This window comes from Rissa tridactyla, chromosome 4 (assembly GCF_028500815.1).
Source record: "Rissa tridactyla isolate bRisTri1 chromosome 4, bRisTri1.patW.cur.20221130, whole genome shotgun sequence".
NCBI lineage: Eukaryota > Metazoa > Chordata > Aves > Charadriiformes > Laridae > Rissa > Rissa tridactyla.
In genome coordinates, this window is record NC_071469.1 from 73,367,228 (window position 1) to 73,384,260 (window position 17,033).

The 17,033-nt window shown below is 44.5% G+C and overlaps 1 protein-coding gene and 2 non-coding genes across 3 annotated transcripts in view; all 3 read right to left on the reverse strand.

Annotated features, from left to right (window-relative positions):
- Positions 1-17,033, reverse strand: part of SF3B3 (splicing factor 3b subunit 3) — a 30,470-nt gene that overhangs the window by 12,355 nt on the left and 1,082 nt on the right. The window contains exons 3-15 of the mRNA XM_054198807.1: positions 16,435-16,761; positions 15,111-15,283; positions 14,595-14,736; positions 13,388-13,500; positions 12,463-12,600; positions 11,338-11,441; positions 10,006-10,171; positions 9,579-9,674; positions 8,973-9,045; positions 3,339-3,490; positions 2,764-2,919; positions 2,198-2,353; positions 1,357-1,500 (exon numbers count right to left, since the gene is read on the reverse strand). Coding sequence (XP_054054782.1) covers positions 1,357-1,500; positions 2,198-2,353; positions 2,764-2,919; positions 3,339-3,490; positions 8,973-9,045; positions 9,579-9,674; positions 10,006-10,171; positions 11,338-11,441; positions 12,463-12,600; positions 13,388-13,500; positions 14,595-14,736; positions 15,111-15,283; positions 16,435-16,761 — 1,940 coding nt within the window. The remainder of the gene's footprint in view (positions 1-1,356; positions 1,501-2,197; positions 2,354-2,763; positions 2,920-3,338; positions 3,491-8,972; positions 9,046-9,578; positions 9,675-10,005; positions 10,172-11,337; positions 11,442-12,462; positions 12,601-13,387; positions 13,501-14,594; positions 14,737-15,110; positions 15,284-16,434; positions 16,762-17,033) is intronic.
- Positions 13,112-13,191, reverse strand: LOC128909702 (small nucleolar RNA SNORD111). The gene has a single exon (XR_008466477.1). It is a non-coding gene; the product is annotated as a small nucleolar RNA SNORD111 (small nucleolar RNA).
- LOC128909701 (small nucleolar RNA SNORD111) lies at positions 16,021-16,102 on the reverse strand. Its single transcript, XR_008466476.1, has one exon. It is a non-coding gene; the product is annotated as a small nucleolar RNA SNORD111 (small nucleolar RNA).

Genomic DNA, 17,033 nt, shown 5'->3' on the forward strand with positions numbered 1-17,033 from the left:
GCCCCCACCCCCAAACAAAAAAAAGACCAAGAAGTTTGGTGCATCACACAAGCCATGAAAAACCTGAGGGATGATTCCAGATCCTAATCCCTCTTGGTACAGAGCATCTGCCCAAAGACCCAAGCTGCTTAAAAGAAGCTTGCATTCTGACAGCAAACTCGAGGCATGAGAAAGAACCTAGAGTGCTCTGATTATTTTTACCACATGTTGAATTGTCAAAACAACATTTTTTGGTCAAAGATCACAGAGTCAGTACTGGATGCAACAAAAAAGCTGTGCAACAGCAGAGTTATTAGAGCAGTGCCTGTGGCTGTGGGCAGTTACTTCTTTGATACTCTGCCCTACAGGCCGTTTTTAAAGAACTGCCCAACAACATTTCACCCAGAATTCTTTTTTAGAACATGCCCTCTTTCTGGAAGGGGAAAAGCACAATTTGTCCTACATGAAGCCATGTCTTTTAACTAGTTTTAAGTCTAGGAATGGATGGGGAAACTTGCGCCTCTACTAAGTCACACAGTGAACCCCCCAGTCCCAGTTGCTAAACATGTTATAATAAAGAGGGAACAGTAAGGTTTTGTGTTGTGCTGCACAGTAACACAGAATCACAGAACGGTAGGGGTTGGAAGGGACCTCTGGACATCATCCCATCCAACCCCCTGCCAGAGCAGGGTCACCCACAGCAGGTGGCACAGGAACGCGTCCAGGCGGGGCTGGAATGTCTCCAGAGACGGAGACTCCACCACCTCTCTGGGCAGCCTGTGCCACCCTCACAGGAAAGAAGTTCCTCCTCGTGTTGAGATGGAACTTCCCATGCTCAAGTTGGTGCCCGTTACCCCTTGTCCTGTTGCTGGGCACCACTGAAAAGAGCCTGGCCCCATCCTCCTGACACCCACCCTGTAAGTGTTTATAAGATTCCCCCTCAGTCGTCTTTTTTCCAGACTGAACAGCCCCAAGTCCCTCAGCCTTTCCTCATCAGAGAGGTGTTCCAGTCCCCTCAGCATCTTGGCAGCCCTTTGCTGTCCCCCGTCCAGCAGTTCCCTCTCCTTCTTGAACCGGGGAGCCCAGAACTGGACACAGCACTCCAGGTGCGGCCTCCCCAGGGCAGAGCAGAGGGGGAGGATGACCTCCCTCCACCTGCTGGCCACACTCTTCTTGATGCCCCCCAGGATGCCATTGGCCTTCTTGGCCACAGGGGCCCATTGCTGGCTCATGGTCACCCTGTTGTCCACCAGGACTCCCAGGTCTCTTTCCACAGAGCTGCTCTCCAGCAGCTATTACAAGGCTATTACAGCAATCCATCTCGCAAGCCAAAGCTCACCAAGAAAGGCCTGTCAGAACCAGGCAGGCATCTCTCACCTGCAGTCCAATGTTCAAGTACAGAAAGCCAATGGAGCCCCTCTCCCCCAGCTCGTCCTGCTTCTCTGTGCCACCCATCTCCACAATGCACAGCGACTCGGGCTGGGCAGGAAGGGCCTGCATACTCAGCGGCTGTAAGCAATCCTGTGGGAGAGCAAAAAGAGGCACCACACCAGTCAGCAAGGCTTGGCATGGCAAGAGGGGATTCAAGCTCCATCTAAGGATCTTAAAGATGCCCTTTTAAATCTCCATAAAGAAGTATTCAGCATAGGAAAAAAAAAAAGAAAAAAGTCACAATAGACGCTGGCTCTGTGGATTTTGGCAAGCAGGAGCGGCAGCAGCCCTGGGGTTTGGAAAAGATAAACTGGATCCTTCCAAATTATTCTAGCACAGTTTGCAGCTATTTAGCAGAGAGAGACCTAAGCAAAGTTTATGTTACTTCAGCCATCCTTCAAACATTCATCTGTTGCAGGTAGAGGAATGACAATACTGGTTTGTTCCTGACCTGCTTGCAGAATAAGTCTGCTTTACTACAGGTATAAACAGTGAGATGGGAGAAAAAAAACAAACCCCAAAACAACAAAAGAAGAAAATACTTCCATATCTCATCAGCTGAACCTCCAGGCATGGGTGAGACTAGATCAAACAAGGGAATCTGTTACAGGTTAGGATCAAGGGCCATATGTCCTCCCAACCAGCAGAGAAAAGCCATGCAAGCTATTCATTCCTGGTCATCCATCTGAATACAGAAAGACAGCTTGGACAGACACAGCCCACCTCTGGAGTACCACTCTCAACGTTTCAAGCCAATGGAAAAGGCACAAACAGCACAGCTACTCACTGAAGGGTCAAGGGAAATAATTCTGACAGTGTTGTCCACCAGCCCAACAGCGAGGAACCGGGAGCGCTGCTCCCCAGGGGGAACATTGGCCAGGCTCATGCAAACGACGTCGGCCGACATCTCCTTTCTCTCTGTATACTCATTCAGCTGTCCTGACTGAGAAAGAAAAAACACATTATTAACGAGCCAGCAGGGCAAACCAACACCAAAAAAACCTCTCCACACCTTCCCCACGAACCTTTTTTTTTTTTTTTAAGACAGTGATTTGGATTTTTCCGTTTGTTTTTTTTTTAAACGATTTCTTTACAGCCTTATTTCAGCTACAATGGGAAGAACCAGAATAGCAACAGGATAAGTACACAATCTCCATCTTCAGTTATGAACTTCAGAGACTTTAATTAGCCATTAAATCATCTTAAACACAGTCCAGGTATGCAGATCTATCGTTTTAGAACGATGCTTCACTACAGCATCCTTTTCTGCAGGTCTGATCAAGGATCACTCTCTGACACACCCCATACTCCACCTTGCTCTTCCAAAATCATTCACAACATTAACACACATACCGGGTCCATCTCAAAGTAAACCAGTTCTCCTCCAGTCAGTGCTATCACTACTTGTCTCTGGTTCACAGCACATTTTACAATGGTTTTCTTCCCTGGTGTCTTCCATTCATTTACTCTCTTATCTGCTCGGATGTGCCGGATCCCATCTGGATAAACCTGAAGGATAAAAGAAAAGCCACATCAATTCTGTATTTACCGTCCCTTCACAACTCCCATCTCACTGGTGGTTCTGACACAGAAAAAGCCAAAGGCAAGTACCACTCCTGGCAGCGGTGATCCGTTAGCTATGCAACGGGCTGCACTAGCACAACGCCACTCGCCAGCTGGAAGCATTGCATCTTTGAACTACAGCAAGGAACTACAGTACAGCACACACTGAAGGAGATATGGACCATCTTCAGCTGGTCCAGTTTCACTTAATGAGATATAAAATGGGAAAGGCTGAGTAAGTGTCATTCTCTGCCAATCCACACCTTTAGATGTGACATACGTTGCACTGCTGTAGAAACCACAGCCGTGCAGCAAGCGGAGAGTGGCAGACATACACAGACATGTCAGAAGCAGCTTTCCATTACCTGCACCAAAGCATCATCACCAAGAAGAGAGCAGGACAAGGTAGGTGTAGTACCCAGGAATCCAGAGTCAGTCACTTCTTCTACAGTCTCTCCGATAGACAGCACCAGGGTGGCATTTACGAAGGACACGATGATATAGGCATCAAATTCATCTGGTCAAGGGAGACAGGGAAAAAAGGGTGCCAATTAAATAAATGCAAGGCTTCCCAACAAAATTAGCAGTCTGACAGATGTCTAGCAGTTACTCTTCAGCAGAATTCCTGTGATAATTACATCTGCTGGCCGTATTATGCAAGTTCGTTCTAGGACACACTGTCCAAAAGCCAGCCACTGCTAGACTCCAAACAATGTAAGACTGAGCCAGGGATCAAATGATGATGATCCAGAGTCAATTCATGACACTGTATTCTGGCAAGCAAGACTCCTGCCTACGTTCTTCAAAGACAGCACAAATCTAGAAGCCTTTAAGACATTTGCCCCACCTCAGACGAGGAGCTGAATCCAGATTTAATGCCCAAAGTCAAACGAAATGCTCTATTCCAATAATCCGCACACATGGAACCCATCTGCAGAAACCACCCCACGGATGCTGCACACAGGAGGTTGCAGGACCACATCTCTATCTAGCATCCATGTAACTAAAAAGGCTGCAGAGAACGATTAGGGTGCACTGCAGCAGAGGAGCCCAGGATTAGCCTGCTCTACCCTCAGCCAGAAGCACAACTAGCCTGAATTCACACAGCCACCCGTACAGTCTCCTGGGATGAGAAACAATTACGTTTTTAAGACAGAGCAAATATTGACCTTTACTTCTACTGGAATAAGTGACAGGCACGCAACTATTATCTCTGGTACTTTCTGAGGAATGCAAATGAACAGCAGTAAACTGGGGCATTCCCTTTGCCCAGTCCTACTACCAGTGTTTCCCACAAAGTTTCCCTATTTCCAGATGAGCTCTTCAGACTATATTCCTTAGCCTAGCTGTTCCACCTCCAAGAACTGGTAGTAGGACTGGGCAAAGGGAATGCCCCAGTTTACTGCTGTTCATTTGCATTCCTCAGAAAGTGATAAGCATTAAAGAGGGGGAGAGTACAGTCATTAAAACAGACTAACAAAAGCAACCGAAACAATGAAGTCTGTTGGGAAACGGAGCCAGGAGCCTCAGTGGAGAAATAAGACTGCCTCAGAGAAGCAGCTCCACTTCTGCTGCCATTGTCATGCAAGCGCTATTTCTTTAAAAGAAAAAAAAATAATCCCCATTTTAACCCAACTCAACCCAGTGCTCAGACTTATGCACCACAGCACAAGACAATTAGCAGAAGTGAGGGTGTAAAAGAGCTGTCACAGTTTTGGCCCTTGAGCAGTTTCTCCATAATTTGCAAATGTGAGAGACATGGAGAAGTGGCTAATGACTCTCTAAGCAGAGACAGAAAACAGAAAACTCTCACTGGGACGAATACAGGATGCCAGCAAATACCATGCAGCAGCTTAAAGAAACTGAACTGGCTTAACTGCAACAAATGCTTCAGGAACTGATCCTTGTCTTATCCACCCTGTTTAGACGGAGGCGCTGCCAAACCTGCTGTGTCACGTTTATAACAAAGTTCTTACATACGGCTGAAAATATGCAAGTGAAAAAAAACCATCATTCTTCTCTCCAACATCTGGTACACAGACCACAGCTCTGATCAAACCGAAGAGCTTTGTATAATTAAAGCAATTCCAGCAGCGGTCTGTGGCATAAACTCCGTTACTACTCTATTAAGTGGTCACAGCCTATAACCTCCAACATGCTCCCCAAACCCACAAACAGGAGCGGGTCCACTTGGGGAAATGAGAAAACAAGAACTGAAACCGTACACAGAACCTGGTCAGTAACATAAACTATTTAAACACTTGGCTTAACAGGAGAATTTCTCTAATGTTAACAGCAGATGGTAAGAGTTCGGTAAGACGTACACCATTACACACTGGTTATTTTCTACACTAAATAGCAGCCTCTCCTACAAACTCGCATGAGTTGTTCAACACCAGAAGTCTACAAGAATTCCTCGATCGCTTTAAACGGAGATTCTAGCAGTTCACAGGCTAAGCATTTAATTCATAAATATCCTGTAGACAGGATGTTCTAAAAATTCCATTTCAAAGACTATCGTTGCTTTCCAAACTTCTTGAGAGCTGCTGCCTTCCTCCCTGGGGGCTGTCATTCTCATGATAAACCACCGTGTCCCTGCTGGAGGCTTAATCATGTGATTTGGAGCAGGACAAAGAACTCCCATTTGAAAGCAAAACAGATTCCCTTAGTCCTACTCTACACCAAAACTCATTCCTACCTCTTAATACTTTTTTAGCTCTTTCTTTTCGCTGGCTTACAGTTATATTAGAGCATGCCTTTAAGTCTGTGTCAATAATAGTGACAAGTGCATTTTTGCTTGAAGTCCAGTAGTGTTGCTTAATGCCTCTCTGCTGGAGCTTTTGGAATAAAGGGTTTGATTTACCAGAATGAAGTCTGTGAATAGGACGTATTCATCTAGATTCAAACAATACAATTTTGGTTTAGAAAATATAGCAGCCTAGTTGAAATTAAGAGGACTAAATCCCCGGGGCACACTGAGAAGTATTCTCATTTAGAAAAAGAAGAGATCTACAGATTTTAATATGAAAAGATATCTACTTAGCTGCGCACAATCCCAAGCATAACATCAGGCTGCCCAGAGTTCTAAACAGATAAGACATTATTTTGTATGCGGACACAAGACTTTAGAGATGCTTATTACTGTTCTAATTGCTCCAGTTAGCTCCTTTCAGTGAGTAATGGAGACATTTTAATGACTCTGAAGAACCACAGCTGGACTCAGCCTCCTGTGCCTTCATTACAAGTTTTCTGCAGCTTCATGCACACGTCACAACCCATTACGAAAACATCACATCTCAGTCCATGAACTCTATGCTACTGTCCTTTTTGTTATTTGTCATGGATTCGGTTTGAGTTAGTCCACAAGAATTCCATTCCTATACGTCAGTCCACGCCTGATATAGTTTTTTCACGCTCCACAGCATCTGAATTTGCACTGATACAAATGTAGTCACCAGTAGCTCAGGGGAGTTCAGTGAAAAAAAACCGTGAGCAGTCACAAAATTCAGGATTATTCTCACTTAAACAGTACTGATGGGATGACAGCGCATTTTCCTGAGCTTCTGTTTACTACTGCATGGAGACTCCGCAGCTGTGACTCACTGCACATTGCTTTTCATGCGAGAGTGCCAGGCAGGGAATGCAGACTGTTAGGTCTCAGCTCACATCTACCACCACAGTGAAGCACAGAGCCATCTAGCTTCCCAGACCTCGATATTTAACTGCAAGAGAGGATTTGGTGCAAATCCCATCCACTTCTGTCTGGATGGGCAGACGCATTCCATAACCACAGGGCATTCCCATGCCAGCAATACCTATGAGTGCTTCAAGCACACTCAATCATTTCCTCTTGGAGGTCTGTACAAAGCAGCTGGGAGCCAATCCTCACTCTAGAAGGGAGCTAAAAACATCCCTGAAACGTGCACCTCTGATTTTAGCAAGAACTGACCGTTCTGCAGAGACACAGTCTATTATTTTGTTCTCCAAAAGACTTAAGATGGATAGGGAGTTGCTTTCTACTCCTCAGCTCCTGAACCACACAGGCAGCAATCTCCACCTACACACCAGCTTCTAGAATTCATTTACTGAAAAGCTTAGCATAAAAGTAACCCCATAATTTTGGGATTCTGCGTGGTTAACCTGTGGGACAGTACAGCAGCCCCTAGCAGTAGGTACACACCTGTGGTGATCAGCACCTCCACCACCAGCCACCTGTGGAAGAAAAAAAGAGGCTTGGTATTGGTAGTGTGTATCACCACGTACCAGCCAAGGTTAGTATTTGCTTTGAAGGCCGCAAACCTGGATGTATCTTACAGGGGCCTTGCAGCAGGCGCATGCTGTGGCATCGAGGCAGAGCCAGGCAGCCCAACACTGCAAAATGAACACTCAAAAAACAGCACTTGGGCCATTTCAAGATTGGATACGTGTTTGAAAAGGTTCTGCAGTCTTTCTGATTAAAACCCACTAAAACAGTTTCTGAATTCAAAGAGTTGTAACCTGGGGATAATGTTAAACTGTATTCAAAAATGCAGCATGGTTCAGAACAGCTACAGGTTCCAGCCTTCGTGAAATCAAGAAGAACTTCGTGCTGGAACCTGGATAACTTGGAAGGAAGGAAGGAAATAAAGAGGCAGCGAAACTGGTCTGTTTCATGTAGGTTAGCAATGGTCCTCCATCTCCTGAAAAGTCAAAGTCATCCCCTGGAACCCCAAGAGAAAAGGTTTTAAAACTGTAAGGTGATTTCAGAAGCCTCCATTTCTCAGAGGGAGCAAACATTACAAACTCCTTTTCCAAAAGGCAGGAGCAAACGCTTGTGTCTAACAAACTGGAATGTCTCTTAAGAAAAGCACATATTTTTGACAGGAACTATGGAAATACTTTCCTTCTGACCCTTTTATTTCTGGAGAACATGAAGGCACTTCGTGCTCAAAACTCCTTCCGTGCTGCTGAGGCAGTACATGAGTCTCAGAACACAAGCACAGGAATTGACGGCAGGCCTCAGATGGCAAGGTAAACTCCACAGCAATGTCTGAAATTCCCACAGGATTACTGGCTCCCTGGAAGACACACTACTCTATGATTGCTTAAAAACAAGATACCATGTCACCACAGCAGGCTAAGGTCTCCACTGCAACAACCTGACATTTCTATATCCAGTGCATAAACTTGTGGGAAGTCTTTGCGAGATTTATACAAAGCAATGCCTTGGAAATCATCACAGAGACTGTCAATACCCAGAATTTATTAATTTCAGGCTCTTTAGGTGTTTCTGAGGCACTCTGTTCTCACCCCCAAGACAAAGGCTGGACAAAGGCTAACATTTCCTCTTGTACTTTAGTAAGGCAAACCCATTATTTCAGATCAGGGAAAAAAACCCCAGGCCCACAATCCAGTACATTCTGCCAATTTCAAATCTTGACCTTCCTGGAATCAGCAGCTTCCCATACACTGCTGGGTTTTTGAATAGGCAGGGTGTCCTAACCCAAATAGACTGTTTTCTTTGCAGATACGCATAGAGGGAAGTAATAAAATACAGACACTGTTGCTGATTTATTTGCTTTGTTCCGTAATTTGTATCCCAGTCTCTCACAAAGAGCTGATTACTGTAGTTGTCAACACGCATATAAAGGACAGTGAATATGCTCCAACAAAAAGCATAATCATTGCCTGCTGATGTCGGAGCAAGAACTTATGGGAAGTGGGAAAGGATGAGAAGTTCAGTAGCTTCAGGCTGCAAACGTACAGCTGATGCAGCATATTGGGTGACGGATGCAGCTGCAGGCAGGTGCTTCTTTGTCAAAGGGAAGCATGACAATTCTAGGGGACCAGAGGGTGGCTTCTAAGTACAAACAGGTGGCTAATGATTCAAAACAACTTCTGGGGATGGCACACAACCATCATGCAGCACCCCTCCTACCTCCTCAGACAGAAAAACAAAAAAAACGCAACAAACAAAACACACCGAGAACATCCCTGTGCTTTAGGAAAATACTGCATACCTTCAACATGTCTCCTCACAGTCCATACAGCATTGGGGTTACCAGGCAGCTCTGAGACGGCCATTTCAGAAACCTAAACGTAAACAGGAACAAGATTCTTTCGCAAACAGATGTTTAGACTTACCACAGTAAGCCACGAAAACCACCAGCAGTTTTTAAGCTTTCCCACAACCAGGCAGAAAAGCTAGTAATTCCCAATTCTGATGCTCTCTCCCCATGCCAGATGTGCTACAGGGTAGAATACATTCAGCAATAATACGGCAACATTAGAGGTCTGGATGATCAACTTTAAAACAAGGTCACCTCCCCCCAGCAAAGAGATCAGCAGCAGCTGGCAAAGACACCAGGAACATTCCAGCTCAATACACTCAAGTATGAGAAGAGACAAAATGCAGGTGGCTGGAGTCAACTTAATAAAAAGCCTTTGAGGTTTTTATGAATAAACAGCCCAACCCTTCAATTTCCAAGACACAAGCCTAGAAAAAGTTGCTCTCTCCCAATTACAGCAAAAGAAGAATCCCTTCATTTCAGCAACCCTTATTTTAAGGATTTCCTCTCACTGTCCTCGCCTCCCAAGCTATTCTTCTGAAATGCTGTAGGTCTTACCTCAAGTCCATGCCTTAGAACCCTCAGAGATGACCGGGGCCCCCGACCACAAGCCACATACAACTGGGGTGTGTCTTCATTGGCCAAATCCGCTATCTGCATGGAGAAATAGTGTCAAACAATATCTGCAGGAAGTGAAAATAAAACCAAGCCACATATGCCATACTACTGCATTAAGAATGTTTTTTTCAAACACTGAAAACAGTGAAGTGCCGTAGGGTATACCATCTGCTGCCCTGAAATGTCCATTTTTAACCAAAGTCTCTGCAGAGCAGAGAACTGACCACACTGGCCTGATGGTCAACAGAGGAGCAGCACAGGACTGCGAGCCTGGAGCCCAGGTATGAAATCATGCATCCGTGATCAATTCCTCTGTTAAATAAGACGTACTTATGTGGTGACTGGGAGCTTGCTGATGGCAACATACCTGACAACACAGAATAGGAGACAAACTGTCCAGCTCATCCACCAACACCAGGTTCTTGAGAGGTCGTGGCTGAAAAAAGAACGTATCTCCTTCCTCAAGAGGCATGGCAGAAGAGAACTCTGGCTCCTCGTCATCGTCACCCAGGTGAGCTATCTGGTACAGGTAACTTGAGACAGAAGGCAAGAGCAACAGCATGTTCAGTGCAAAGTCCATGTAGCCTTCTCTAAGCAAGGCTTAGCCAGATATTCAGGCAGCAGGGAGGAGAAAAATCCTTCCCTACATTATACAGCTTTACAATTTAGCCTTAAGGATCGTCTTCTTGGTAACAAAAGGTTTAAAGGGAATCAGAGGTCCACAAAAACAAACAAAAACCCCACCGCAACCTCCCCCCTCCAAACCTTCTCATTTGTAGCTGTCACTGGCAAGGTATCCCAGGGTTTCAGTGTTTTCTCTGTTTACCCTTGAGCCTTTCAGATATTCTCGTGTTAAAGCCAAAGCACCAACTGACAGCTGAGGCCAAGAGCAAGGCCAATGGCTAAGTCCACAACTCCAGTGATCTATTTTATCGGAAGACTTTCACTTCATTATTTTTAACCGCACTCCCTATTCCATCTTATGAGGCTAAATACCACAACAATCAAGTTAAACGTCAGAGGAAAAATCATAAAACCAGACTGATTTACTTCCTGGTTTTAATAAAGCTGAAATGAATATGGCTTCCTCAAAAGCCTGCTTTGTACAACTGAATTCAGATTCACTCCAGTAAACTGCCTGGAGCTCCCCCAAGTGGCTGACTGCAGAGGTAGTCAGGAAGAAGTGTAAGCCTCCAATTCCCGTGAATCCCCCACTTAGACACTGTTAACAACGTGTACAAAGTCTTCTTTGAGTCTTCAGAGCATTCCAGAACCCCGAACATGAGTATCATAGTATACATTTATCAAGGAAAGGACCACAGCTACTGGTAACAAATCCTACCTACTTCTGAGTGGGCGGTAACACACAAAAGTTCAATGAAAACTATCAAACTAATTAAAAGGTAATTCATCTGGATACATGATGGACCCTACATGAACTGCAAACGCTCCGTTTTTCTAAAGCATGTAATCTTTTCTCTGCACTATAATATCTAATCTGAGTTCAAACATCAAGAAAATTCCCCCGTTGTGTCAGTCTAAACCAATTGTTCTGCTCAAGCCATGTGAACAAAGCATTAACTTACCCACTGGAACAGAGGTGTTTTCTTTATATGTTCATTAAGCTCAAGGGTCAGTTTGCAGTCCTGAACACAATCTGTTTCATGGGAAAAATGCTGACGTAAAATTGTTTACTCACTGGTTTCCGAACTCAGATGCCACAAAGAGAAACCCCGTCTTCAGCACGCACATGGCAGCAGCGACAGGAACTGTGTCAAAGTACTTCAGCCGAATCTCTGTTACCTGAGAGCAGAGGAAGACAAAACTGCTAGAAAAGTACTACAGCTACACATGTGTGATTTAATTAAAAAAAAAAAAAGCTGCCTAGCTATCCTCTTTAAAGAAAGGAAGGAAGAGTGGGCCAGGCTTAACTGCATCAGTAGTCTGGGGCAGCAGATGATAAATCACAAAATGCAGCATGCTATTTTGAACAGACAAGTCAGGCTGCCTGTTTTATTCTTAAATGTTCTGGCTTCCGTAAAAGTCAGTTTGGAAAAAAACACCTGCGAAAACGTTGTCTAAAAGAAAGAAGAAATTTGCTCCACTTAACACCAGCGTTCCCCAACAGGTGAAAAATCACCCATCCTGAGCAAATTTCTACATTTGATATGGTCACAACAGCTCTTGGTGAAACATCCAAGAACAATCTTAAGACATTTGAGATGCCTCACATGTCTTATCCCTTGTACCAAATTTCACATGTGTAGATGAAGGAGGAACTAACATTCAACATTTACTCAAACACCCCAACTGATCTTTTGTATACTAGGACAAGCAGCAGCAAGCCACTTTGAGCTCGTTATTTCAGCTCATGGACCAGCTGTACCAAGGTAGCTACCTCAATTCGCAAAAAGATTGATTGTAGCATGTAAATATTCAATTAAGAGGTGAAACAGAGAGCACCTACTGTGATCAAGAGAAACTAAGTTCCCCAGAATTAGTTTCTGGAATACCTTCTAGCAGGCTCCAGGACCACACTTCACAATACATCTTTTGAAGAAAGGACTGCCTGCAGAACGTCTAAATACGCCCAAGTGACTCTGCGGCGTAATTCTCACAGGATTTTGCAAACCTTGTGCTGCATCTCTATATGAGTAAACACCAATTACAACTGTGGGTAGAACTGTATTACAAATCATGTGGAACACAGGCCACCACACAGCTCAAACCACAGTATTAAATATTTATCACTTTAGAGAATCAGGCAAAATAACTAAGGACTCTTCTCCATGAACACTTTTATTGTTCTTCATGTGATGCTTACCATGTCTTCATCAGTCTCCAGAGTAATTTTGAAGATGTCTCCCTGCTCTGTCTGGGCCAGGAAGAAGAACATGGACTTGGTCTTATGTGTAGCAGAGCAGACAAAAATCATACCTCGCTCTGGGTCATCCAAGTCATTCTGTCACAGAAGAAAGCAGAGGTCATTGGTGGAAAAAAAATTACCCAGCAAGTGCAGATGTGATTTCACCAACTGAATTATTTCCGTTTTGCAGGTGCCTTGAGAGCTGACAATATGAGAGGAGGCTTTCAACATAAAGTGCACCCCCTCTGTTACACCTGTAGTTACCCTCGGTACATCTCTGCCCCAGAAGGAAACATGTTTCTAAGATACTGTGCCTAAGCATCCCCTCTCCTATCTTTTTTGGCCCTCCTCCCTAGAAAACTCTCTCACATATCAAAGTCAAACACAGAGGAAAAGACTGGAATCCACATACAGCTGGTTTTGAGCACCTGAAGCTTGGCAGGTGTTCAAAGCACTGTCAAAGCACAGTACAATCTACTACAGCACAGGAGGAGGAAGCAGCCTTAGATGTAACAGAGCAGCTGTCGAATTCACCTGCGCACACGATGGCAACCATGACTCACTATCTCAAGTAATGGTATCTTACACTGACAGCACTGCCACCACGGTGCCTGATCAGAGTCTTTGGAGCATCTCCAGCATAAATCTCAGAGAAGAGACATGAAGCAAACTCATCACCTCAGGCTACACCCACCCCGTCTTCCCTCACAACAATACAGGCAGCCAGGAAGGTAGGCGATAGAAACAGACTTTTAACTGCTTTTGCCTTATTGTAAAACCTCTCTGATGCCTTTAACCTCAAAAGGCAGATATCAAGCATGCATTTAGCATTGACAAAGATTATCTTAAAAAAAAAAAAAGTCAGGAGTTCCCAAATTCTCACCCGTCTCCTGGGAATTGGGCATCTGATATCAGGCTGGTCACCAAAGTTTTTGTAAGTAATATAGTTTTCAGAACAGATCAGCACCCCGCTAGGTCCATCAGAACCACCAGGAACTGAAACACAAAAGAGAAACATGAAAAAAAAACCCCTTAGCACAGATCTCACTGACTGCAGAACATTTATTTTGGTTTCCTTTAAAGCAACATAGTTTCCATTGCTCTGTATCACTCTGAATATATAAATCTACTCTTATCGAAGGAGAGACAAAACACTGAGTACAGCTTCCTGGGTCGGTGTAAGAACAGTGCAGATGGAACTGGGGTACCAGGAAGGAGAAAAAGGAAGGATGCAACTTCAGACAAGTTGCTGATGTTTTACCCTTTCTGGCTTATTCTCATCTAGAAAGCCATGACATGCCCCAGATACCACATTAGCAACTTGTCAGTTAAGCACAACCCTTGTGTTACTAGCCCATTTGCTTGCTGTCGAAAAATCCACCAGATAGTTTTCTGACCTATCTTTCATTTTTTTAGAGTACATTTTTTTTCAAATGCTTCTATTGAAATCCCAGCACAACAAGATATCATCAAAACAGCAGCGGTGGTCAGATCCAGCCCAATACCTGGTGTCTGTCAGCTGCCTACAGAAGATGCAACAACACGGCATGCATACAAGGATACTCTCCTAGCTTAGCTTTCTTTGTGCTTGGAGAAGAGCCCGCAGCGGTTCAGCAGTTCCCCAGGTAGAAGGCATTAGGCTGGCTTTGCATCCAATCCCTGTAAGGTGGGCTTTTAGCCCATGGATTTATCTGCTCACCTTTTGAACACATATTAGCTGCTGGAATCCCATGCAAGAAAGAGAGTACAACAGCACCTATGCGTTTTCTAAAAATACATGCTTTTGCATCTGCTACCAGCTAACTTCAGCTAACATCTCAGCTTCAGAAGCCAGAGAAATCCAGAATACATCTAAAAGAAGAGAAACGAGGAGCACTTTCAAACCACAGCTCTGTCTGTGAATTCTTGCATATTTCCATGTGTGAACCACCACTTATCACCTGACTCCAAGGTCAGCTAATTTATACTAATGGCTCAGACTACCACTGGAACAACTCCTAAGACATGAAGAGCATTGATTCTGTTATCCCTGGGGAATTGGACCCAAGTAGATCCAGGGGAAAATGACTTAGTGGCTCAGTGGGCAGTACCTGTTATAAGGAAGTTGCCGTGCTCTTCCAAGGGCTCACTGTATTTCCTAACAACGTGGTTCAAACCCAAGTCCAGTTCATAAAACGTCAAGGTCTGTTGTGTGTTGGCTGCTGCTTCTCCCGTTGGATCATTGTCTGCTTCCTAAAACACAACACATGAACATGTCTTCCAAGAAAGGTATTACAGGAGTGCAAAGCTGATGCACGGGGAAACAGTTTTGAATAACATTAGAACGAAGTCCAAAGGAAGGCTTGCTGGAAGATGCACAAAAAAGGTTCAGGGGAAGAAAATATGCACGTTTGCAGTAGAACAACAAGAATTTAAGAAGAATCACCATGACAGAAGAAACTTGCCTATTGTAACTGAAGGCAAGACAAAAAGTAAGCAAGCTCACAACAAATGAAAATTGTCTCAGACAGCAAAAGCAGCCAACGTTCCCCACCTCCACAGATTAAGAATAGAAGAGGAACAACAAAGCTCAAAAGACAGCAAAGGGAAGATCGAGTTCTTCTCACCTCATAATCCATTTCCAGACAAGCAAACATTGGGTTTTCAAATCCCACATCGACTCCCACCACGTGGTAGACCAAGGTATTGGCCTTGTGGGCTTCCAGTGGGGAGGAAATGGTGAGACGAGCAGCAGCATCCCTGTTCAAGATATACACCAGCTTCTGCTTTTCAATCGCACCTGCAAGGAAAGAACAACAGCGCCTGAAGCACATCTCCTGGTGATCAAATCTGATGATAGCTGCAGTCCAATATTGATACACAACTTCACAAGAGAATGTCAGCGTTACTTCTGCTGAAGTTCACCACTGGTATTTATCTCTGCACCGCCAATTAACTTCGAATGTCTCATTTTAAACGTTTTGGGCCACAAGCACAAATGACAACTCTCGCTCTTTAAAGCCTAAGACTGAGTATCAGGCTGGCTGGATGTATCTCAAAGGGTCAGTCTACAATAGATACAGGCAGATCCACTCACTCATTCCACCACGTACGTGAGAGATGACAGACTGTAGGGGAAGGAAAAACAACTTGAAAGAAGTAGCCAGATGTTCCACCATTTGGCCTGAAGACCTTTCCTCAAATATTTTAACTAAAAAAGTATTCTTGCCTGATACACGGCATCCACAACATAACAAACACTTATCACCCTTAACTATCAACGTGAATGGCACAATCGTGCTACCTTCTCCTCCGTGAAAATAAGACTTGTTAGAAAGGAAACAACATTATTGTTATTCCCGATATAAAGGGGCACTTTTGAACTACCTATCGTTGCAAGTCCTTGCTCTCAGCGTGCAGGAAAGCAGCATCGCACAAAGCTGGCTTTGGCAAACCGAGACAGTTCACGTACCAAGTAACTAAGACACCTCATGGTAAATCTTATAGAAAAATCACCCAAGTGTTTTTCTACCTGTGAAGCCTGATCAGAAACGCATCTAGTCGTCTCCACGATACATCTCAGAGAAGAGACATGAATCCGTAACATCATTTCAGGCTGTGGGAGCTGACTTACTACGCTGCACCATGGACGCCTGCAATCCCAACTTCTCTCCCAGACATCACACTTCAGGGCTCTGTGCACCGCTAAGCGAGCTGGCCTCTTTCCAAATTGTTCTGGCCCAACGTTAGAAATAATTTGTGCAATTCCATCAGCGTGAAGGAACCATTCTGAATGCCTGCATTCTCCTTGACATGTCTCATAGCCTAACAAACTGCCTGAGAAGAAACACTTCCCATTATACCTGGCAGAAACTCGCTCCAAAACAAATATCCCCAAGACAGGAAAAAAAAAAAAAAATAAGGAGAAAAGAAGCCGACAGACTGACTTACTGATCATGACGGCGCGGCCCTTTGGGTCTACAGCCAAGTACTGGCCTGGAACAATTCTGCGACATCCACTTTTGCCAAAGGTTTCCTGATGAATCTTCTCAAACACGTTCTTTGAGGGCTGGTACTCCAGAATAACAATGCGCCCCGAATCGCTGCCCACGACGATATAGTCTTTGGTGCCACCCGTCAGCCTAAAGGCCATGAGGGAGCGAATGACTCCGAACACTTCCACGGTCAGCAGGGTGTGAACCTTCCCCGTGTTGGGATCGGGGCGGAGCAACTCCAGGATCTTGCCCCGGGACACAACAATTTCTTGTTGTTTGGTTCCTAAAGAAGCCAGAAGATGAAGGAGAGTTAGCAACAACACAGCAGAACACGCACCTACAAGGAGATAAATCTTCGCCACCACTAAATACCAAGGAGTTTTATGATTACTACGGAAGAATTCAAAGCAACTAATTCACCACGTTGGGCACCACTATCGTTTGAGCATCTTTTAACCAACAAGGAAAGCGGACAAAATACTAAGTTATAGGTAATCAAGCCAAACTTTTCTTGATCTTTCCACAAGTTACAACAGCTCAAGTACTACACTGAAG